Source organism: Propithecus coquereli, unplaced genomic scaffold, assembly GCF_000956105.1.
Source record: "Propithecus coquereli isolate 6110/MARCELLA unplaced genomic scaffold, Pcoq_1.0 Scaffold267, whole genome shotgun sequence".
Taxonomy (NCBI): Eukaryota; Metazoa; Chordata; class Mammalia; order Primates; family Indriidae; genus Propithecus; species Propithecus coquereli.
The window spans coordinates 2,740,808-2,764,411 of NW_012148252.1; the positions used below are offsets into that span (position 1 = coordinate 2,740,808).

Below are 23,604 nucleotides of genomic sequence, written 5' to 3' on the forward strand. Positions count from 1 at the left end.
TGGCGTCAGCCTAGCTCACAGCAACCTCAAACTCCTGGGCTCAAGTGATCCTCCTGCCTCAGCCTCCCGAGTAGGTGGTACTACAGGCATGCGCCACCATGCCCGGCTAATTTTTTCTACATATTTTTAGTTGTCCAGCTAATTTCTTTCTATTTTTAGTAGAGACGGGGTCTCACTCTTGCTCAGGCTGGTCTCGAACCCCTGAGCTTAAACGATCTGCCCACCTCGGCCTCCCAGAGTGCTAGGATTACAGGCGTGAGCCACCGCACCTGGCCTCATCTTGAAGTTAAGCAAAGAGAGAAATGCTTCCAAGAAGTAAATGTGTCAAGTTTGAAAACCCAGAAAAGAATAACATGACTTACTTAAGGAGTCGAAAGATAGGTAATCTGGCTGGAGTGCAGAGTATTTGGGGAAATAAGAAAAGTGGTAAGAAGAAAGCTGGAAAAACAACTAAATAATATGCAGGGTCCTATAAGGCAACACAAAGCCTCTGAAGCAAAGGAATAACCACCAGATTGGCATTTTTGAATGAACACAGACTCCATATTTGAGAAGGAAACGGAGGGATTAAAAAAAAATGGGGCTAGAGACCAGTTTAGAAGTTGTTATAGTAATTGAATAGAGATATCAATGCCAAGTAATCACTGGCTATAACATTTTAAGCACTTTAATATATACTAAGTACCTTTAGAAATCTACTTTTGTGGGATATTTCACATTCAATTCTTTACATAACAAGAACAATAAAAAACATGATAATCATACCAGTATTCCTCTTCTGGCACCTTATCCAAGGGTGGATCCAGGCAGTAAATATGATAAGCCATATTACATTCATCACATAGAACCTGCATGTTGGGCTCATGTTTCCCACCACATACATGACAGGAGCAAGAACGGCATTTCTTAGTTGGGTCTCCACCACACAGGTCACATTCAGGGTCATTTCTTCCTATTAAGACAAAATTATAGCTAGTCTGAAAACAATTTTTCTATCTATGAATCTCATAAAGAAAAACACATGGAAACAGCGTACATCTTTTTTAATGAAAAGAAAGGAACCAAAAGAAATAATCAAATGTGACGCTTTAAGAATAATTCCTGAGCCCCTACTTACTGAATCAGAATTTCAGGGACGGGGCCCAGGCATATGCCAGTGAAAAATCCAATGATCAGCAAACATGAAGATAAGGCATACTTTGGCTTAAATTGTATTTATATATGGATCCACAGTTCCCCGAATGTGCACCAAGACACCCAACAGCAGTGTAGTGAACTCACGGGGCCACCATAAGATATCTTAAAATGTCAAGGGAAATGCAATTTGTCCAACAAAATTATTTGGACCTAACTACTTAATAAACGGAACTGTTATGCATTTCTTTTGGTCTATGGGTACCATCAAAAAATTACTCAGTCACTAATGGCTCAATGAAAAGTTAGTTTGAGGAACTATGGGCAAGACCTTAGGTAGGTGCTTAATTCCATTCAAAGAGATACAATACTTTGGACCTTTAACTCCTATTAGACTAGGAAAAGTAAATGTTTAGTATTGATAAGGTAATGGAGAAATAAGCATATTGGTGAAAATGCAAATTGATAAACATTTGAAAGTCCATTTGACAGTACTCAGGAAACCTTAAGCTTAGATTCTTTTGTGAGAGTATTCTTTCTTCCTACTCCGTTAGTTTCCAGGAAGGTTTTCTCTAAATACTCTTGTATTCTTATCCTGTCCCTTATTACTCCCTGGGGGTGGTGGTGGTGGTGACATACTCAGTTGGTGGATTTAAGCTACTCATCTATGTATCTAATCAAAAGGTCCTGTAATTATGAGGGATTTATTCTCTGTCTACCCCAACAAATGGAAACAGGGACCTAGGCAAGTCCATATGTTCTGCACATCCAACCTTTCCTTAAGTTGGCTGTAAGAAGGGAGACAGGGCTGTTGGGAGTTAGCAAACCCATTTTGGTTCTCCCACAAGCTATGCTCCCAACCTACTCTTGGTGGCATTTCTAACTTAGCTACTTTTTATCTTATTTGTCAATTGGTTCAGAACCCTTTATTGGCCTTAAATCCACATACCTTCTATCAAAGTATTCCCTTAAAATATTTAAATATACACACGTACACAAGTTAACAGCTATGTTCATAAGACCGAACAAAAGTTAAATGTCAATCAAAAGGGGAACAGTTGGATAGAATTTATAAAAAACAAGGTAAATTTATAAGAACATAGAAGTATTATGTATATTAAATTCAAAAAGGAGATTGCAGAACATAAACAAAATTGTATAAATATATAAAGAATTACACAGACACAAAAATATGTCTAGAATGACATACACTGTAAAGTGACTGCCTCTTGGGAGTTTAATGTTTGAATTTATGTAGTTTTATACTCAGAATTTCTTACAAATATACACAATACATTTGTGAGAAGATTTACCATATCGGAGCTGATCTAGCAACGTAAGGGAAAGGGAAACAGTAATTGACAAGTGACAGTGAGAGTGCACAGAGATAAGGCCACTGATTTTAGTAATATCTCTGATCACTGCTTATTCTTGCCAATTAACAGAAGATTACAATTTACGTTCTTTTCTACTAAGGTAGCTATGACAATATATAAGCAATGGAGACAGAACAGGCCCAAAATGCCAAAGGCATGTTTGGATTTTTGGTTCGAAGAGTGATGGGACCAGCAGCAGTCTGGCTTTGAAATGGTTTCTTTATATATAACTTCAAAGGTATAGTTATGTTATGATAGAGGAAGGATACAAGAGAGGCAGAAGAGAGGACAACAAATATATACAGATACACTGAGTGGGAGATAGCAGAGATATGGAAAAACTTAGCCAATCTTGGTTTTCTATTGTGCTTTACTAAGAATGACTATGTCACTTTAAATAGGTTTACTCATCATGCCTTAAGGTTCTTAATTCAAATCTAGATATGTTGAGCATTGTGGCCTCAAAAAATGAGAATGGCCTTGACTGGAGACCTGGAAGTCTACTTATTGATCTGTTAAAGGTCTTCTCTTATTTGAATCTTGTACAATTATGGTAAGAAGAGGTTAGGCAGGACCCTTTAGTCATACATATTTCTTTCCCAGAATGTATTAGACATTGACACATGGCATATAGTCAATGGATTGCTCGCCACAAAAAATAAAGAGAATATGAGACACTATAATCTATTTGGAAAGATAGCGATTGAACCATGAATAAGAAGACCTAGAATATAGTCGTACCTGTTACCAATTGTGTGATATTAAACAACAAAAACCTATACAATGAAGAGGTAGGGCTGCATTCTAACATTCTAATCTTTATATAAACCTCATTTATTACCTCCTAGAAATTCAAGGCTCAATTAGCACTATTATTCTCAGGCTCCACTGGTATAAAAATAAATCTCATTATTAAAAATATTAATCTTGGATGGCCACAAAATTACTGAAATAGATTTTTCCTTTGGACAAAATCTATAACAGAGAAAACAGCAGAAAATCCATCAATAGATGGACAAAGAAAATGTGGTACATACATACAATGGAATATTCTGCCACAAAAGAATGGAATCCTATCATTTATAACAACATGGATGGAACTGGAAGAGATTATCTTAAGTGAAATAAGCCAGGCACAAAAACCAAATGTCTCCTGTTCAGAGTGAGACTGTCTCAAAAAAAAAAAAAAAAAAAAAAGTGATCTCACAGAGGTGGTGAGTAGAATGGTGGTTACCAGAGGCTTAGAAGCGTAGTGGGGTGGGGGAGATCAAGATAGGTTGGTTAATGGGTACAAAAATACAGTTAGAAGGAATAAGATCTAGTGTTTGGTAGCACAATACAGGGAGTAAATAATAAGTTATCCTATATTTCAAAGTAGCTAGAAGAGTAGATTTTGAATGTTCCCAACACAAAGAAATGGTAAATGTTTGAGGTAATGAATATCCCAATTATACAGATTTGATCATTATATACTATATGCCTGTATCAAAATATCACATGTGTCTTGTAAATATCTACAACTATTAAGTATCTATAAAAATTAAAAAATTAAAAAGAAAATAGCAATAAAATGCCAAGATGAGAATATATGTTTTTGAAAATGAAATTTTATCATTTGGGAAAAATCCATCAAACCAAAATGAATCTTAGATCAAAACTTGTCTTGAAAATATTATAAATATGTATGGTCTACAGTTTTATACTTTCTTCTAAGCTATTCACTGACCAGTAAAAATAAATTTCAATCATGTTCAACACATGTAGTCTAGGCCCAAAAGAAAAATCCATACTTAAAAACTTTCCATCTGCAAATGAAAGAGGATGGGCTCCAGGTTTCTCGATCTTGAAAATTTCATCTACAGATATTATCTTGCAGTCATTTAATGTTCCTTCAGAACCCCTGTTTAAAAAAGGAAGAAAGGTTAACTTCTGTCAACAAATCTAAACCATATACAAATAATAATTAAAACTCAGTTTGGAAACTCACTGGAATTTGCCTATTTACAATTTGAGATTATAGCTACGCCAATCACTCTGAACTACAGTTTACAATAGTAGGAAAAGTCCAAGTGTGATTTAATTAACATTCAAAGTTAATCAAAACTTTAGGGTAGTATCAGGAAAAATTCAGAAACTTTATACTTAGATGATCTAGTAAGAAGTAGCTATTTTGTAAATTTAATTTGAAGACTAAAAATGGTTTCCTGTCAATTAAAATGCAATACTTAAACCTATTTCCAATAAATATGGTAAATTTCTGGGCAGAAGTAAGATGCCTTCTCCTTAAAGTCTTTAAAATACTAAACCATATTTGTCGGAGACTCAATTTATACCTGTTTGTATATGCTTCTTCAAAATTTTCTGCTATGACTGTAGATTTATGTATTTCTCCTTTTAATCTGTCAGCTTTTGCTTTATATTTTTGAAGCTATGCTATTAGGAGCATACAGATTTAAGAATCCTGTATCTTCTTATTAAATGTCTGTCTTTAGTAATGCATTCTACATCAAAAGTCTACTTTTATTTTTTTGGTTAGCATTTGCTTGCAGACTTTTTCCATCCATTCGCCCTTTCTTTTAAAACTTTTAATATCAAATATACACAAATACAGAAAAACTGCATATATAAATGCATGGCTTAACCAACTATAAGGTGCACAACCTTTGTAATCACCAACCATGACAGAAGATAGAACTATCAACTACCTCAACTTGCCCCCTCCCAATGACAACTTCTTCACACCCTCCTGTTATATTTACCTTGGTTTTCTTCAGTCTCCACAGCTGCCTGCCTCCCTAAATACACAGTTTTGTCTATATTTTAAGTCTAAATTCCCATACCATCTCTTTCTTGAAATCTGTTGAAGAACCCAACCATTTGTCTTATAGAGTTTCTCAGTCTTGATTTTGACATTTGCATTCCCAAAGTGTAGTTTAAACAGTTTTTCCCTATCATCTGTATTTCTCATAAGTTGGCAACTGATCTAGAGTAGAGGTCAAAAAACCTTGGTCCATTGCTTGTTTTTGTAAATAAAGTTTTATTGGAACTTAGCTACACCAACTCATTTATGTACTTTTGTGGCTGATTTCATGCTACAACACCAGAGTTGAATAGTTGTGACAAAGACCATCTGGCCCTCAAAGGTAAACTATTTACTATTTGGCTCTTTACAGAAAAACGGCTAACTCTTGGGCTTAATCAGATTTAGGTTCATCTTTTTGTAGACTGTTTCATAGCTCTATTTCCATCAGAAAGCACCTTGTTATTTAGTTGTCTCCTTCCCTGTCATGACAGCAGCTACTGATGCTCAATGCCTAGATTTATTAATTCACTGGGGGTTAAAAAATGTTGGTATTCCAGTTCTACCATTTCCTTCTTATTTATTTGCCAGAACAATTCTATAAAGGGAAACTTGACCTTACTGTTTGGTAACCCAGTGGTACAGCTCACATAACAAAGGGAGATAAAATGTTTATTTTTTATTTATTTATTTTTTTTGAGACAGAGTCTCACTGTGTTGCCCGGGCTAGAGGGCCGTGGCATCAGCTTAGCTCACAGCAACCTCAGACTCCTGGGCTCAAGCGATCCTCCTGCCTCAGCCTCCTGAGTAGCTGGGACTACAGGCATGCGCCACCATGCCCGGCTAATTTTTTTTTGTGTGTATGTTTTTAGTTGTCCAATTAATTTCTTTCTAATTTTAGTAGAGACAGGGTCTCGCTCTTGCTCAGGCTGGTTTCAAACTCCTGAGCTCAAACAATCCGCCCGCCTCGGCCTCCCAGAGAGCTAGGATTACAGGCGTGAGCCACCGCGCCCGGCCGATAAAATGTTTATTTAGCAGTTTTTAAAAAATAGCTAACATTTTCTATAGGTGATCATTATTTGTATTACTATGAAATTGTAGAGTTAAATATATTTGATACGTCTCAATCCACTGTAGTTATCTTCCTTATCAGTGGTTCAAATTGTCTCATCTTTGGTCAATGGGAGCTTCCAGTTGACTCCCAAATTCTTCTGACAAGAACTTAGCAGTCTTTGTGGGATTCCTTATTATTGCCTGACAAGATGTTCCAGGTTCATGGTACATTTTCTGTTCCCAGCCTGGAGTCCTATGCCCAATAAACCCTGGTTTCTTTCACTGGAAAATTCTGTAGTATTTCAACACCACAATTAGGCACTAGGAAAGCTTAATACAACTGGGCTGATTACTATTTATAGGCTTTTTCAATGAACAAAGCTACAAAATTTAGACATATACATTAATATACATACTCAAAATACCTAATGAGTTCATACTACTATTGTCCATTAAAATTCAGGACTAAAGAGTATTTACTTTTAACAAAAAAATTATGTACCTGATTCCCTCCTGCCAACCAGAAAGTCCTAGTTCTCAAGGATGTCAGGGATGCCTAAATTCGAGTAGTACAAATATTCCTTTGCTTTATCCCAAATGACACACAAGACATTCAACCAGTTGTCAATACGATAAAATAGTTTAAATTTTTTGTGTATTTTCTTCTCCATTTTTTAGTTACAACAGCTGCCCTATCACACCATATAGCCACTACATGCTGTATTTTCTCCTTTATGTTCTTCATTTAGTACTAGGTTTAAATGTAGAAATATTTTTAGTGTTTATCACCATTATTTACATTAAATTCTCTTTAGTCATCTTGACTGAAGTTAATTCTCTAGAAGATTTCTCAGGAAGAATGAGAACAATATCCCCTAGTTCTTATACTGAAGGCTAGTTTGGCTACGCTTAATCCTTGGCTCTCCTTTTTTCTAGACTCATGCTTGTCTTTCTGGGATGCTTTGTCTGTAAGCATGTTATCCTATTCCTTATTTTCTCTCTTCTAACTTTGTATAGAATTTGTATTAATCCTTTCTTTTTGCTTATTTTTATAAAATAAATTTCTTGAATCTTTAGAGGGTGTAATTTTGCTAGTTCACAGCCATAGAGTTCATTTTTGGGAGAAGCATTCAAAACTCTGGCAGCTAAGATCTAATTTAATAGAAAGTAAATCAGTGGTTGCCTGAGGCCAACGTTAAGGGTCGTGGTGGTGACTGTAACGGGCCCGTGGGAACTTTTTGGGGTGATAAAAATGTTCCATCTCTTATTTATTTGGGGTTTCTTTTTGAGACAGAGTCTCTCTCTGTTACCTGGGCTGGAATTCAGTGACATCATCATAGCTCACTGTAACTTGAAATTCCTGGGCTCAAGCAATCCTCCTGCCTCAGCCTCTCGAGTAGCTGGGACTACAGGCACATGCCTTGTGTTGATTAGTAGTGGCACAGGTATAAACATTTGTCAACATTCACTGTATTGTATACTACGTATTACTGTACAAAACTAATTTTTAAAAAAGATATTATGAAGGCTGAGTGTAGTGGCTCAAGCCTGTAATCCCAGCACTTTGGGAGGCTTAGGTGGGAGGATTGCTTGAGGCCAGGGTTCAAGGTCAGCGTGGGCAACACAATGAGACCAACTCTACAAAAAATAAAATTAGCCAGGTATAGTGGTTCCTGCAGTCCTAGCTAGTTGGGAGGCTGAGCCAGGAGGATGGCTTGAGACTGGGAGTTGGAGGCTGCAGTAAGCTGTGATCACACCACTGTGCTCCAGCCTGGGCAACAGAACAAGACCCTATCTTAAAAAAAAAACAAACCAAAAAAAAAAAAACCCCAAAACCATCATGAAAGCTTACTTTGTGAAATTTCCTGGCTCTCTCATCCTCCTGTATTTTTAACTAGAACCTTCTTGCCTTTGTCTCTATTTTCCCCGTCCCACTCAATTTGGATTCCATTCCCACTAGTTTCTTTTTAATATGGGGCTTTAGTCCTGGAAAGGAGCTTTAGTTGACTAAAGATTTCATAGGGCTCTAATCCCTGCAGACCTTACTACAAATTGCTTATACTTATCGAAATTGGGATGCATACCCCTTTCTAGCTTCAGCTGCTATATCAGTTATCTATTGCTATATAATAACTCACCCTTGACAGAACAAAAATTATCTCAATTTCTGTGGATCAGCCTAGCTGGTCTGGGAGCTGCCTAGCTGGGTAGTTCTGGTTTCACACCTTTCATGAGGTTGCAGTCAAGCCTTTGGCTAAGGCTGCAATCTCATCTAAAAACCCAACTAGGGGAAGATCCAAAGGCTGCCTGAATAGCCTCATGACATGCATCTGGCTTCTTTTAAGAGGAAACTATCCAACAGAGTGCCCAAAATGGAAGCCATCTTTTTATAACCTCATCTTCAAGTGGCATATGTCACGCCATATTCTACTGGTCACAAGAAGTCATCCTTGGCAAGGTATGGTGGCTCACACCTGTAATCCCAGCACTCTGGGAGGCCAAGGTGGGAGAATTGCTTCTCAGGAGTTTGAGAATAGCCTGAGCAAGAGCGAGATTCCATCTCCACTAAAAATAGAAAAGTTAGCTGGGCGTGGTGGTGCTCGTCTGTAGTCCCAGCTACTTGGTAGGCTGAGGCAGGAGAATTGCTCAAGCCCAGAAGTTTGAGGTTGCTGTGAGCCAGGCTGATGCCATGGCACTCTAGCCCAGGTGACAGAGAACTATGTGAGGGTCAGTACCAGGAAGCAGGAATCACTGATGATCATCTTGAAATACCAGAGCTGCTATTCTAAAATTAGTATGCTAGGCCAATTCATTATTTGGAGTTCTTGGATCTATTACAGATTCTGTAGCTACTTTCTCCTTCCTCTTGCACAGCCACCAATACTACAAAGGTCTTGAAACTTTCTGTTGTTTATCCCACTAGCTATTTTGGAGCTTGTAGGAGCTAGCACATCACCCTGTTTCACTGTAGATGTTGCCCAGGAGTATCTGGATTACATACTTTAGTTTCTCTGTATGTTTTTATAAGGACATTTGAGGACATTAAAAATCCATGCTATTGTCATCTTCCTAGAATCCCAACCATCTCTTTTCAACTTCTGTGACTTTAAGGAGTCTTTCTTGCAAGCAGTATACAGGGCTTGTTTTCTTTTAATCTAGTTTGTTCTTTGTCTTTAAATGGAATATTTCACATATAGTTAATATAATGGCTGATACAGCTGTTTCTGTCATTCTATTACATTTTCTACTTTATCTCCCTATTTTTAGTCTTGATTTCCTTCTTTCAGATTAATGTTTCTTTTTCTTTCTTTTTTTTTTTTTTAAGAGACAGGGTCTTGCTCTGTCACCAGGCTGGAGTGCAGTGGCACAATCACAGCTCACAGTAACCTCAAACACCTGGGGCTCAAGGGATCCTCCTGCCTCAGCCTCCCAAGTAGCTGGCACTATAGGCTCATGCCACCAGGCCTGACTAAATTTTTTTTTTTTGTAGAGATGTGGTCTCACTATGTTGCCCAGGCTGGTCTCAAACTCCTAGCTTCAAGTGATCCTGCCTCAGCCTCTCAAAGTGCTAGGATTATAGGCATGAGCCACTACCTGCCTTATTTTTCCATTTTCACTGCATAAATTTGTTAAAAATCCTTTAATTTTTTTAGAGGTTAGTCTGGAGACTGGTATGTCAGGTTTGCATAGTCCAATCTACTATAAATTTTAACTTTCACCACTTGCCTCAGAATGCCAGAATCTCACAATTTCATTTAACAACCCTATCTCTTGTGTTACTGTCGTCATGCATTTTTTCCTACACGTTTTAAACTTTATTTTGGGGAGGCTGTCAAATGATCGTTTATTGAGATATTTTCCTTTGTACTTTTTAACTAGCTTGGTATTCCACTGCACCACTGTTGAGGTCATCTATGATGTCATGAGTGTGGCAGCCATCAACATTGCAACCCACAGACTGGGCAGTCCCCAGGATCTCTTTAATGGTTCCAAAGAGTTCTCTGGCTAACAATTGGTTAGCCAATTGCCACATCTGTCTGCCAATGTTGACAATCTCTCTCTCTTTTTAAACAAAGTAGAGACCTGAGACAATCTCATTAAAAGTGACGTTTCCGTTGTATTTAATGTTTCTCTGTTTCTTTCTGTCTCTTGGTGATTTCCTGAGGGCTCTGGTGATCAGGGCAGAGGTAGAAGGTACCACTTCAATCTGGGCTTGTCCTGAAGAGTTTTGCTGTAATCCTCACTGGTTGACTTGGCAATGTCATCACCAGCCTTTTTTGGAGACAGACCCAGGAGGCCGATCTTGGGGACCAGGGCAGACGTGGCACTGACTTTGCTACCTGTGCATCACAGGTACACAACTTTGATCTTGTTGGGGTCAAACTTAGGCGACATGGTGGAGGCTGCTGGTGTCAGGTGAACCCAGATTCAGACAGCCAAAGAAAGCTACACCTTGGCTTCCTCTGAGCCGAAAACCAAAAGCTAAACTTTATTTTTTTGAAGTTATTTATATTTACACATATATTTAGCCTTCCCCTACTCTTAATTCCTTCCTGTACTTCCATGTTTCTATCTGGGATTTCTTTCCTTCTGCTTAGAGAACTCCCTTTAAGTATTCTTTTTGGTGTATGTCTGTTGGTGATGAACTTCTTCAGGTTTTGTTTGATAATATCTTTATTTTGTTTTCATTTTTGAAGGATATTTTCATTGGAAATGTATTTCTAAGTTGAGATTTATTTTTAAATAAGTGTTTTCACATGCTACTCCATTGTCTTATTGCTTCCATTGTTTCTGAAGCAAACCTGGTCATCTACTGTGTTTCTATCTTCAGTTTTCAGCAGTCTTATTTGTGATATGCCACTAAGAGTTTACAGAACTTCTTTGATATGGACTGATCTCTTATCAGTTTTGGAAAATTATGGCTATTGTATTTTCAAATATTGTTTTCATTCCACTTTCTACTTTGGGAATTCCAAGTACACATAATTTGACCTTCCACCAAGTTCTCCTGTGTGTCTAACACTCTCTTGTGTTTTCCATGTTTCAGTTTGGATAGTTTTTATCGATTTACCTTCCAGTTTAGTAGTCTTATCTTCTGCTATGTTGTTAAATCAATCTAATAAGGTCTTAGGTTTTTACTATCATTTTTAGTTCTAGAATCTCCACAATTATTTTATTGATTCCAATTCTCAGTTGAAATCCAGCATGTTATCTTTCTTCTTGAGCATATTAATCACACTTTTAAAGACTCTCTGATAACTGTGATTATCAAGATCACCTATGGGTCCATTTCCCTTATTGGTTTGCCTTCTGTTTTCTGATTAGGTGACCCTGTCTTTTGGCAGAATAGTATTTTTGGCTCCATGGTGTATACAAAACATTAGAGGCTTCAGATTTTATTTTATGTAAAGGTTTAACCTTGTTTCTGCTGGGGAGATACTGTGGCAGTTTAACATTTTAGATAGCAAGTATGCTGACTCAGACTGGTTTACAGCCTTGATAATATTTAGTCTACCTGTTTGTCTTAGCCATTCAGTTTTTAAACTAAAAAACTGTCATATATTCTGTGGAGCCACTCCAGTGATCCCAAAATCCAACGTTTCCCTTCTAAGATTGCTGAAAATGCCACTCTACTGTTTACTTATGTTTTCAGTCTCCTGCCCAGCAAAACCCCAGTATTTGGCCCAAGTCCTAAGGTGAAAACAGGCCATATACTTGAGGCATCCCAAATATCTGCCCAAAACTCTGCTGATTTCTGCTCCCACCCTGCTGCTAGCTATTCTCAACTAGGTTTTGCACTGCATCCAAAATTAGCAGATTCCCCAGGGGCAAAACACAACTACACAAGCCAATTGCCTTCCCAGGTGCTTCCTTCTCCAGAGTTATAGTCCCAGTGGTTCTCCTTGATCCTCTGCTGCCTTCAGACAGACAACTATTTAATCTGGCTATTCTAGTATCCAGGTAAGAGCACTGATCTACTGCCAGCTGTCCCACACTATGTAGAAACAGAAGCCCTCCATATACTTCTTTAAGTGATTCAATAAATGTTACAAAAACAGTTTCAAAACTAAAAACCATTCTTTCACATATTTATCATTTTAGTTAAAGACTTACCACAGATGTTCCTTCTGCACAAAATTGATAAAGCCGTAGATCGTAACCAAAACATGTAAATAACACTGTCAATTTATTTCTTCAAGAAATATTAATATCTTATTTCATTGAATCTAATAAGCTAATAATTGTAAAACATTTTATGTACTACCAAAAAAGAAATTGGCCTGGGACACCAAATGGTAGTCAACAACTAATTATAAGATACATTATTTAATTCTAAGGAAAAAAGCTTGCAATGAGGTGTTTAAGAAAAACCCTAAAACCTAAGCTGGGTCACCAAATGGTTTTCTCAGTTAAAGATATACGGGAAATAAACCACCTTGCAGATAGAAATTAAAAGTTAAATGGCATTTTCAGGTGACTGGTGGAAGAAAACCAAATCTTTAGAAGATCTTTAGTCAGCAGCCCAATAGCAACTTCAGAATCCATTTTTATTTCAGACATGCTAAAACATGAAAAACTATTCTCTTAGAATCTACGCGATACTGTATTTACTGAAAACCCATCGTAACTAGTGCTTTGAACAGGGCCTGGAAGGCAAAAAGTCAAGGCATTAACATTCCAGTGATAGGGCAGGCAGCACGATGGACCCCAAAGATGTCAATGACCTAATCCCAGGAACCTATCAATGTTACACCTTACATGGCAAAAAGGACTTTGCAGATGATTAAGGACCTTGAAATGAGAGGATTATTCACGTAGGCCCAAATAATGACAGCAGACCTTAAAAGTGGAAGAGGCTGAGAGAATCTGAGGGATATGTAACTACAAAAGAATTGTCAGAGAGATGCAACATTGCTGGCTAGGAAGGTGGAGGAAGCAGGCAACAGGCTAAGGAATGTGGGAGGACTCTAAAAACTGGAAAAGGTAAGAAAATGGATTCTCTCATAGAGTCTCTTAAAAAATGAACACATCCCTGCTGACATTTTGATTTTAGCCCAATGAAACCCAAACCTATGTAAGACTTCTAACCTCCAGAATTGTAAAATAATGTTTTATTGTTTAAACCACTAAGTTTGTGGTAATTTATTGTAGCAGCAATAGGAAACTAATACAAGTGGGGTAAGAGAGACGATGTCAAGTGATAATACATTCTATAAAGAAAAAAAAAAGTCAAGAGTAAGGGACAATTCAAGTAATCTATGCCTGGTATGTATATATGTGATTTTACATAGGGTGATCAAGAAAGGCCATTCCGAAGTGACAGCTGAGCAGAGAACTGAAACAAGAGACAGAGCAAGCTGAATGAGTATCTGTGTGTGGGGCAGACAAGGCAGAGGTAACAGCAAGCACAACGGCTCTGAGGCAGGAGCATGTTTATATAATTAAGCAACACAGGAGGCCAGAATAGTTGAAGCATAGTGAGCTTTGAGGTATAACTTGATATGGATGTTAAATATATCCTGTAAGAATGGCATATTCAGTGATAAGAATCACTACAGAGATTTCATAATAAACAAGTATGAAAAAATTTAGTAAATAAATGAAACCCCATAAAAATGACACTGAACATAAAGTATATCTATAATTTTAGTAATGTCAAATTTTCTTGCTACTGGATTCAAATTCTACTTTACTTATAAATGCTTAAACTAGTATAACTTAACATGGTATTAAATATGATACATAATACAATAGTAAATGAACTTTTTAAAAATGTATTTAAATCTCAAATTTGTGTTCTGAATTTTCTTCAAAAGCTACAACAGAAAACAACTCAAATAGAATTTGATAACTAGAATTTGACAGTTCAAGCATATTCACTTTTTGGTACTCACAAATTAAAAATAGAAACAAGCATCAACTTTAACTTCAAGTTCCCTTATCAAATCTCCAAGGCAGTTTAAAAATCATGTCCTCTATTTGCTTCTTCCTTTGTACCTTCAATATAATAGAGAGGATCAAAACTGAAGGTTAGTTCTTTGCAAAAGTCTAACAAAACTGACAAACCTCTGGTGAGATTGATCAAAAAGTCACAAACTTAAATTCAGGAATAAAAAAGGAATATCACGACAGATACTGTACATATTAAAAAGATGTGGCTACTAAACAAATTTATGACAATTCTAAAATGTAGATGAAAGTAAATTCCTAGAAAATTCTAGTTCAAAAAGAAACAGAAAATATGGATCGTTCTATGATCATTACAGAAATTGAATCAATCATTTAAAAAACCTTTCCATAAAGAAAACTCAGCCAGAGGACTTTACTAAGGAGCTCTACCAAACATTCAAGAAAAAAATACAAAACTCTACCATAAGACAGAAAAAGAATATTCCAAATTACTTTATGAAACTAGCACAATCCCTGAAGAACAGCTAGTTAGGAAGATTAATGTGTAAACTTTTATTAACAATAATATAAAAATCCTACACAAAATACTGGCAAATCAAATCCAGGAAAACATTCATAAAATACCTATAACATAGTTATTAATGAAATCTTGGAAGTTTTCTGAGATCAGGAGGAAAAAAGGATGCCTGCTATCGCCACTTCTTTTTAACAATGTATTGGAGGGCCCGGCTGGTAAATAAGGAGAAGAGGAAGAAATCAAAAGTAAAGGAAAAGACAAAACAAAAATGTCCCAATTCACAGATGATTATAAACATTTCAAAAACAATCTACATGTAAATTAAAGTTAGTAAATCTAGTAAAGCTACTGGATCCAAAATCAAAGGAAACTTGAATTCCTATACACTAGTAAGAAAAAAGATGACTGGAAATTTTGAATGAAAGTACACGGAGCTAAGAACATAAAGGCAGGATGACCTGCTCTGTCATATTATGAAAGTGTGGAACTGGTATAAAGATACACAAAAACCAGACCCATGGTATAGAGTAGAGGAATCAGAAGTATGCATCAAATATAAGGATTCTTGATCCAAAAGAGTTGATACTGAAGACCAGTGGTGGGGGAAATGGGCTTTTCAATAAACAGTGCTAGGAAAAATGACTATTCATATGTATCAAGTTAAATTAGACCCTTAACCCCACACTATACACAAAAATCTACTCCAAGTCGATTAAAGATCTAAAGTCAAAAATCACAAAGCTTTTAGAAGGTACTGAAAGTATCTTTATGATCTCTGGGTACGGAAGTTTCTTAAAGCGAGACATAAAAAGCATAAGGAAAAAAACTTCCTTGAACTTTGATAATTTCAACTACATCAAAATTAAGAAAACTGATATTCAAACATCGTAAGGAGAAAAGACAAGCCATAGAGTTAGAAGATTTTTGCCACATATGACTAAAATGATTTAGTCTCTACAACTGGAATTCAAAAACTAATCAGATGACCTATTCAATTAACAACCACCAAAAATGCACCAAAGTTTAGAAACAGGTCCTCACAAAAAATGCCCAACTTGTCAATAAACATACAAAAAGTTCTCAACTCCATTACTAGCCAGGGAAATACAAATCAAAGCCACCATTAGATGCTATTTTATTATATACTCACCTGATTAATAGAAACTAAAGTCTGACAAAACCAAGTGTGGATGAGAATGCAGAGCAACAGGAACTTATACTGTTTCAGAATTGTAATTTGGTACAATCACTTAAATATCCGGTCGTTACTAAAGGTGAAGATGCACAGGGGTTGGTTCTGAGACCCAGCAATTCTCCTAGACCCAATATGATCTAGAGAAACTCATGTCCATACGTGCCAGGACATAGGTACAAGCATGTCATGGGAGCACTGTAACTGCCCCAAACTGTGTATCAACAGCATAATGCATTTATACTTTAACCCCGATTATTTACCCATTCTTTCCAGTGAGAAAAGATTTCTAAGAAAAAAATTCCCATCCTCAAGCCACCTAGCTTTTTTGGCTCTTGTGTTCCTAATGCTTCTAAGTAAAAAAAAAAAAAGAAGAACACAATACTTTACAGAACATTGTGTTTTATTGTTGGGCTAGCCATCATATAATCGTTCTATCAAGCCAATATTTGCCTACCTATAATTTCCACTCAATCTTAGTTCTACTCCTGAAGTGCCAGCACGCTCCACTCTAACTATACCTCAGAATCACTTGGGGAAATTTTTTTTTTTTCTAAATAGCCGGCTTTTTTTGCTCAATGCTATGAGTACTGTTATGCTATTGTGTACATGTGCTTTTTATATATCCTACACTCAAGTACATTAACTATAAGGCTGCTTACACAGCCAGTTTATTTAGGTGCTTTCTCCTTTTCTTCTTCACGATTTGTTTCTATATCAGAATTTCAAATTGTTTAGATGTCTGTAATTAAGCTACATCCTTAGTCTAGCAATAGAATCACACTTTGTAGGAAGTTCTGAAATCTATTTTTGAAAGCATGTTTTCAGCACCTTGCAACATTCACTTTCTTTATCTCAGGAGTCAGCAAACTTTTTCCACGAAGGGACAAATAGAAAGTAGTTTTGGCTTTGCAAGATGGATAGTCTTAGTGGCCAACTTTCAACAATGCTATCAAGCACAAAAACAACCACAGATAATACATAAGTCAATACACATTGTTGTGTTCCAATAAAACTTTATTTATAAAAACAAGGCAGCTAGTGGGCTGTAGTTTACCTATCTTTGCTTTATATTTTTAACCTAAAGCAGATGCTTGCTCCCAGATTTGTCACCTTGTGTCACTAATTCAGTTAACCAGAATTTGACAAGAATATTAGCTTGGCTGCTTCCCTTACGTGAAAGAAAACGGCCAGGGTCATTCTAAAATCTTCAATGCTCAACACAACAAATCTAAGAATTTCTTTTAAAGAAATGCAGGAAAATGTATATACAAGGATGTTTATTTAAACATAGTTATAATAAAGGACTGGAAACAGTTTATTTAATAGAGATTTTCTTCTTAAAAAGTAAATTAGTGACTATTCAGCAAATAAACTATTCAGATGAAGCAGACGCAAAAAGATGGTAACAATATTTTCCTAAGTATAAATGTCGCTTTCCTAAGTGATTGTAAAACAATGCTTAGTACTTTAAAATTTGGGGAAAACATCTGAAAGTATTTCATAAAGAATGAATGGTAGAAATGTAAGTGATTTGGTATTTCAGGTGATTTTCTACATTTTGAATTCTCTTCACTACACTTGAATTCTGTAAGTTGAAGAAAAATTACTATGAAGGAACGATTTCAGCTAGTCTTAGTCCAGCAAACAGCTGGTTAAGTAGCCATCCACTGCTATTACATCAACACAGATCCTTATAGCAATCACAGCTATTAAAATGCTTTTTGTATTTTGTTTTGATCTATAAGAATCCTGTGAAGTAACTAAGAATTTCTCTAATAAAATGCTCAGTTTTCCCAGATTCATCCAAATAATATCTCCAACCATAAAGTAGAGCTGGATATTTAAGCCATTCTTAATTTTAAAAATCCAAGAACTTATAAAAATATTTTCCTTTAGTATGGAAATTTCCATCTTTCATAGGTTCTATCTTTTGTTGGTAAGGGACATGTGCTTAATATCTAAAAATTACTTTCCTTAATTAATTCAGTAATCAAATGGCACCAGTGAAGAGAATCTTACCCCAGGAAAATTTTTACACGAAGTTCTTTTTTGGTCCTTGAGATTGTCTTCAGTGTGGTAATTTCTGCATCAAACCAAAATCCTCTTTGTCCAGGATTTTCCACATTGTAATTAACCATTACCACATCACCAACATTTAATTCACTCCATTTCAAAATGGTTCTAGCTCGTGGTCTAAGATCCTTGACATTCATTTGTAGAATACCACTTTCGGGATATCTGAGGAGAGAGAACCACAGAGCATGGCTTATGATTATCACCAAAAACAACTAAAATTTTATGCAACATATAGAAAAATCTAATTTGTAGAATTAGTCATCCAAGAGAAAAAGTAATACAGGTTGCAATGTCCTTAAATAGGTGTATTTCATGTTGGCCTCTCACGTGTATTGTGATACCTACAGGTTGGTCTCTATAAGTGTGAGCATAAATCCTCTCCCCGCCTCCACTAGGCCTCTTTTCATGGCTTGCTGAATGCCAGGCAAGTGTTTACTCCATGTTCAAGAACCACCATTATATCTACCTTGTGGGAGCTATATCCTATTTCTCTAGAACATACTAAATGTAACATATCTATTCAGTCAATGATTACTGTTATAATCTGCATATTCTGAATGAGAGACTATATATTCTTAGTGGCACTTAAATGATATACATTCAAGATCTTAATTTCCAGAGTAAAATAATTCTTCTTAAGGTTCAAAGACATTCATTGGTTGCTGGAAGCGGGGGGGAGAGGTAATAAAAGATACAATTTTTAAACCCAAGTTTAAGATTAGATGGATTTTTAAATTTTTTTTAAAAAATTATTTTTTATTGATTGAGATAAGGGTCTTATTCTGTCACCCAGGCTGGAGTGCGGTAGTATGATCACAGCTCACTGCAACCTTGAACACCTGGGTGGACTATAAGCATGAGTCGCCATGCCCGGCTAATTTTTAAATTTTATTGTAGAGACAAGGTCTCGTACTGTTGCCCAGGCTGGTCTTGAACTCCTGCTCTCAATCGATATTCCTGCCTCAACCTCCCAAAGTGCTGAGATTACAGGCATGATCCACTGTGCCTGGCCAAGAATTATTTTAATAGGACTTCTCTGATCTTGGAACCAGTTCATTGAATTCTGCCACTTGCTTTATGCATAATAAGAACATGAACATAGCATTCTCCATTAGCCTCCATTTTCCTAGGAAGAAAAAGATTCTAGTTCTTATATGTAGACAGCTCTCTAGTAATACTTAAAAAACACAAAATTTTTTATGTACCAGAAAGGAGAACATATAAAAAAAAATTCTAGAGAATCTTGGCTTTATTTATATTTTGTAGGGATAAGCATAACCACCAACCCAAACCTGACCTATACTGAAAGCTTTAGAAAGTTCTTCAATTTTAGGCCTAACTTCTTGGTATCATCAGGCCCAAGTAAGAAATATCACAGTTCACATTGGCTTCTATAAAATTAAGACCTGCTGCTCCTACATACTGCTAGGTAGTAGAGGGACAAATAAATGAATAACATCTGGTTCTTGTTCTTACAAAGTTCAATCTATTGAGGTAGGCCAAACTATAATACTATAGCAGTGGTTCTCACAGTGTGGTCCCCAGACTAGCAGCATCAGCATCATTGGAGATGTGTTAGAAATGCAAATTCTTGGGCTCCACTTCAGACCCTGAGCCAGAAACTCTGGAAGTGAGGCCTAACAATCTACTTTTACAAATCCTCTCAGTAATCCTGATGCATGCTCAAGTTTAAGAGCCTATTGTGCTGTAAGAACATAAGAATTAAATATCACATTGTAGTGTAACAGTATTAACAAAGTAGAAACTAAGGCAAGAAACCTTTAACTCTCAATGAACTAAGAGTGGCCTGCTAAAAATGAAAGTGGGTCTAAAGCTGGAAGCAGCTCTAGCAGCTAGCCTTGTTTTTTCCAAATCAAATAAGGATATGTAAGCCTAGGACTCTCACCGCATATCTAACTCATTTAGAATAAATAGATATTAATCCTGTGTGGGATCGTAATCATCCAATTTAATCAAGTTTCTAAGTTTTAGTTAGTTGAAAACAAAAAAAAACCTCAGGACTGCAAGGGGCCTCAGACTATCTGGTCCATTTACCCTCTCAGTGCCATAATTCCCTTCTATAATAAGCCTTCCAAATAACCAACCTTTGCTTGTACGGGGCGGGGTCGGGGGGAGCAGGGAGAAGTTTTAGCCCTAAGAAAAGCCATTATGTCTTCACAGTTCTGCCATAGGAAAGAGAAGATACTTGATACTGAATCAAAGACAAGCTTTTGGCCGGGCGTGGTGGCTCACGCCTGTAATCCTAGCACTCTGGGAGGCTGAGGCGGGCGGATCGTTCTGAGCTCAGGAGTTCGAGACCAGCCTGAGCAAGAGCGAGACCCCCGTCTCTACTAAAAATAGAAAGAAATCGGCCAAACAACTAAAAATAGAAAAAAAAAATTAGCCGGGCATGGTGGCGCATGCCTGTAGTCCCAGCTACCTGGGAGGCTGAGGCAGGAGGATGGCTTGAGCCCAGGAGTTTGAGGTTGCTGTGAGCTAGGCTGGCGCCACGGCACTCGCCCCAGGCAAGAGAGTGAGACTCTGTCTCAAAAAAAAAAAAAAAAAAAAAAAAAAGACAAGCTTTTGGAACTCATTCTATGCCTTAGTTCCATAAAGAAATCTATATACTCTCACCACAACAGATCCAATACTTAACAGCCTACATGTCCCTGCAACCCTCAATCTTCTAATTAAAAACATTTTTAATAAGTTTCCTTCAACTCATGTAACAAGGTTTTGAGTCCCTTTATCATCCTGGTGTCTTCTCTCAAAGTATATTCTATTTTCAGCCTGCCTATGTTTAAATTCCCAATTTAACATCTCCCCTCTACCCCCAGCCTTCTGCCACTCCCTTGATTGAGCTTTTGGCCATCAAGTATCCTTGGAAAAGTAATTAAACCTCTGGGACTATTCCTCATCTGTAAAATGTACCTAATGCTAACTATCTCACATAGTGATTTTGAGAACTAAAATGAAACCTTTAAGGCACTTAGAACAGTAAATGATGGGATAAATGTCAGTTATTAATATTTTGTCGTAATTACATAGAAATAATACTAAAGAAGGAACCTGACAAGTACAAACTCATGTCTTGTTCTACTCTTCTCCTTTTCCAATCCTACTTTTCAATGGTCAAACCTAAATGTAGAAGTCTCTAGCCGAACATCTGGTGTTTATACACTCATGTTTCATAATGGTATGGTCAGAAAAATGACCAATATTTTTCTCAATCTATAAAATGAAGATGTTAAACTAGATCTTTCAGGGCTCTTCTAATTCTAAAGTTGTGAATTAATTTCCTGCCTCCACATTTTTAAGGCCGTGAGATAGAAAATTATTCTATTTTAGATGAGATTCCTTTCTCAGGTGTAATGTGAAAATTCTGACATGACATTATCATCATTCTGTATGTTTTTAAAATATAGTAAAAAGCACACTACAATGGTAACAAATTTCTCCATTTGCCTAAATTTGTCAAAATTAGATACCTAGAATGGAAATACCTTGAACAAAGTAGAGAACCTGAACAGTTTTCAAATTGTAAATAAAAACATCTTTACATGGAGAGAGGGCAAAATAAGTCATTTCATACACCTGAGCAAGGGAATTTAAGCTATGTTTGCACCAAAACTAAGTTTGTACAAATTCAGAGCAAAATTATGTAGACTATATGTATATTGTATGTGTATATAGTTAAATCTGTAAAAGATACGTCATGAAAATGAAATATATCTTTTCTAACTCTTGTCAAGGAGATAGTAAGTCAATTGCTAGATAAAAATACAGATGGGGCACATAAAACTACTCTTAAGTCAAGAACATATCAAGTGCTCAATTATCTACTATTGTTTTCCTGGGCACCTTCATTTTTTTTTTTTTGGAGACAAAATCTCGCTCTGTCACCCTAGCTAGAGTGCAGTGGTGTCATTATACCTCACTGCAACCTCAAAGTCCTGGGCTCAAACGATCCTCCTGCCTCAGCCTCCGGGTAGCAAGGACTACAGGGTGCACCACCACACCTGGCTAAGTTTTCTATTTTTTGTAGAGACAGAATCTTGCTCTTGCTCAGGCTGGTCTTGAACTCCTAACCTCAAACTAACCTCCCACCTCGGCCTTCCTGAGTGCTAGGATTACATGGGTGAGCCACCAGGCCCATCCCATATCCTAACTCTTATATGGTGATGACTCTAAAACTCCACCCTTAACCAAGCTTTTAAGATTCATATATCCAACTATATCTCTAACCCAGATGTCCCAGAAGCACCTAAAATTCAAAGCATTCCAAAATGGAATTCCCCAACCCCATAATCTGATGTTCATGCTCTCAGAAACTTAGAAGTTATCTCTAATTCCTCTTATAATACCTCCATCCATTAATGCTTATTTAATGTAACTCCACCCCCTTAGTTAGGATCTGCATTTTACAGATCTTGACTACTGCCAAAGCCTAACACATCTCCCTGTCTTTAGGATACCTTCCAATCCCTATTATATTTCTGCCAAAGTAAGGATTCTAAAACAGATCTACTTACAATGTTTTATTAAATCTGATTACAATCTGTTGATAGGCTATGGGCAAATAGATACTCTCATTTATTGCTGATGGGAACACAAAGTGGTGTCTTCTCCTCATGGAGGGGAATCTGGCATTAGTCAGCAAAATTGCCTATATTTACCTTCTTACCCAGGATGTACTTCCTAAGGATAATGTCTTAAAATTTTTTCAGTAGTCCTATTGTTTCCAACATTAGTACTGTTAGTTTGAAACTACCATGAGTAGGATAAAGCATTATCAGTGATAACATTAGGAACCATGATTTTCATGGTAAGAGAAAATCAATATAAAACTGGAGAGATTAATACCCCTTTCACTCTAAATTTAATTAGAAATATCAATATAAACCTAAGGTATACTTAAGTATTTCCTAGCTTTGTGCAATGAAAAGACAAGTATTAATGAGCAACCCAGACTATGTGTTCTAAATACCATTTCTAACTAAGAATAACTAGGGCTCCTCCAGGAAATGGCTGAATCCAGGCCTCGAACATGCTGTTGCACCCAAACACGAAGTGCTCAAGAACTATTATGTCAGGTTCAACCTGAAGAGGCCTCCATAGGCCAGAGATAAAATAATCTGGGCACCAAAAATAACAACTTGGATAGATTAAAATGAGTCTCAAAATCCACTGTAAATTCATAATGCTTAAAAGTAAAAATCTCACTTGTTAACCTTTGGAGGATTCTAGGGAATTACACTACAATTTTATAATGGAGGGATCAGGCTGACAACACCTGAATCTTACCACGAAAAAGAGAAGCAGGTATTATGCATCTACAGATGCCACCCAATAGGTAAGCAAACACCATCTCTCAAGTAGTCTTATCTAGTTAATACAATTTAAATCCAATCTACCTTCTAGATGTAACTATTAACATTAGCTTTTCAGGAAACTAACACATAACGGAAGAATGTGTTAAATACCACTATAAAGATGTGATCAGTAAAATTCAGACTGGGAAAACTATGTAAGACAAATTACA

General features: G+C 36.6%; 1 protein-coding gene and 1 pseudogene across 1 annotated transcript in view; both read right to left on the reverse strand.

Annotated features, from left to right (window-relative positions):
- Nucleotides 1-23,604, reverse strand: part of UHRF2 (ubiquitin-like with PHD and ring finger domains 2, E3 ubiquitin protein ligase) — an 81,081-nt gene that overhangs the window by 29,019 nt on the left and 28,458 nt on the right. Inside the window, exons 4-6 of the mRNA XM_012647404.1 lie at nt 18,006-18,224; nt 4,301-4,410; nt 766-952 (exon numbers count right to left, since the gene is read on the reverse strand). Of these exons, the coding sequence (XP_012502858.1) occupies nt 766-952; nt 4,301-4,410; nt 18,006-18,224 (516 nt within the window). The remainder of the gene's footprint in view (nt 1-765; nt 953-4,300; nt 4,411-18,005; nt 18,225-23,604) is intronic.
- Nucleotides 10,046-10,910, reverse strand: LOC105812852 (annotated as a pseudogene).